This window comes from Acanthisitta chloris, unplaced genomic scaffold (assembly GCF_000695815.1).
Source record: "Acanthisitta chloris isolate BGI_N310 unplaced genomic scaffold, ASM69581v1 scaffold17441, whole genome shotgun sequence".
NCBI classification, from domain to species: domain Eukaryota; kingdom Metazoa; phylum Chordata; class Aves; order Passeriformes; family Acanthisittidae; genus Acanthisitta; species Acanthisitta chloris.
In genome coordinates this window covers 2,561-3,378 of record NW_008656664.1, presented here as the reverse complement: position 1 = coordinate 3,378, position 818 = coordinate 2,561, and the positions used below count along the sequence as shown (strand labels likewise).

At 63.3% G+C, this 818-nt stretch overlaps 1 protein-coding gene across 1 annotated transcript in view; it reads left to right on the top strand.

Annotated features, from left to right (window-relative positions):
* The window catches only part of LOC103811446 (cadherin EGF LAG seven-pass G-type receptor 2-like), a gene marked incomplete at its 3' end in the record, with an annotated part of 1,925 nt that overhangs the window by 348 nt on the left and 759 nt on the right, over positions 1–818 (top strand). Inside the window, exons 2-3 of the mRNA XM_009084420.1 lie at positions 4–143; positions 202–815. Of these exons, the coding sequence (XP_009082668.1) occupies positions 4–143; positions 202–815 (754 nt within the window). The remainder of the gene's footprint in view (positions 1–3; positions 144–201; positions 816–818) is intronic.

The window sequence follows — 818 nt, the reverse complement described above, 5'->3', positions numbered from 1 at the left end:
GAGCTGGACCGGGAGATGGTTGACTTCTACAGCTTCGGGGTGGAGGCTCAGGACCAAGGGACACCCCCCATGGCCTCCACTGCTAGTGTTAGTATCACCATCCTGGACGTCAACGACAACAGCCCCGAGTTCACGCAGCGAGAGTACGGCACCCGCCTCAACGAGGACGCGGCGGTGGGCATTTTTTTGCGACGCCAACAGCGTCATCACCTACCAGATCTCCAGCGGCAACACCCGCAACAGGTTCTCCATCACCAGCCAGAGCGGTGGGGGCCTCATCTCCCTCGCTCTGCCGCTGGATTACAAGCTGGAGAGGCAGTACCTGCTCACCGTCGCCGCCTCCGACGGCACCCGCCAGGACAGCGCCCGGGTGGTCATCAACGTCACCGACGCCAACACCCACCGCCCCGTCTTCCAGAGCTCCCACTACACCGTCAACGTCAACGAGGACCGGCCCGTGGGCACCACGGTGGTGGTGATCAGCGCCACGGACGAGGACACGGGGGAGAACGCCCGTATCACCTACCTGATGGAGGACAGCATCCCCCAGTTCCGCATCGCTGCCGACACCGGCGCCGTCACCACCCAGACGGAGCTGGACTATGAGGATCAGGTATCCTACACCTTGGCCATCACGGCCCGGGACAACGGAATCCCACAGAAATCCGACACGACCTACCTGGAGATCCTGGTGAGTGACGTCAACGACAACGCGCCCCAGTTCCTGCGCCATTCCTACCAGGGATCCATCTACGAGGACGTCCCTGCCTTCACCAGCGTCCTGCAGGTCTCTGCCACCGACCGCGACTCGGGGCTCA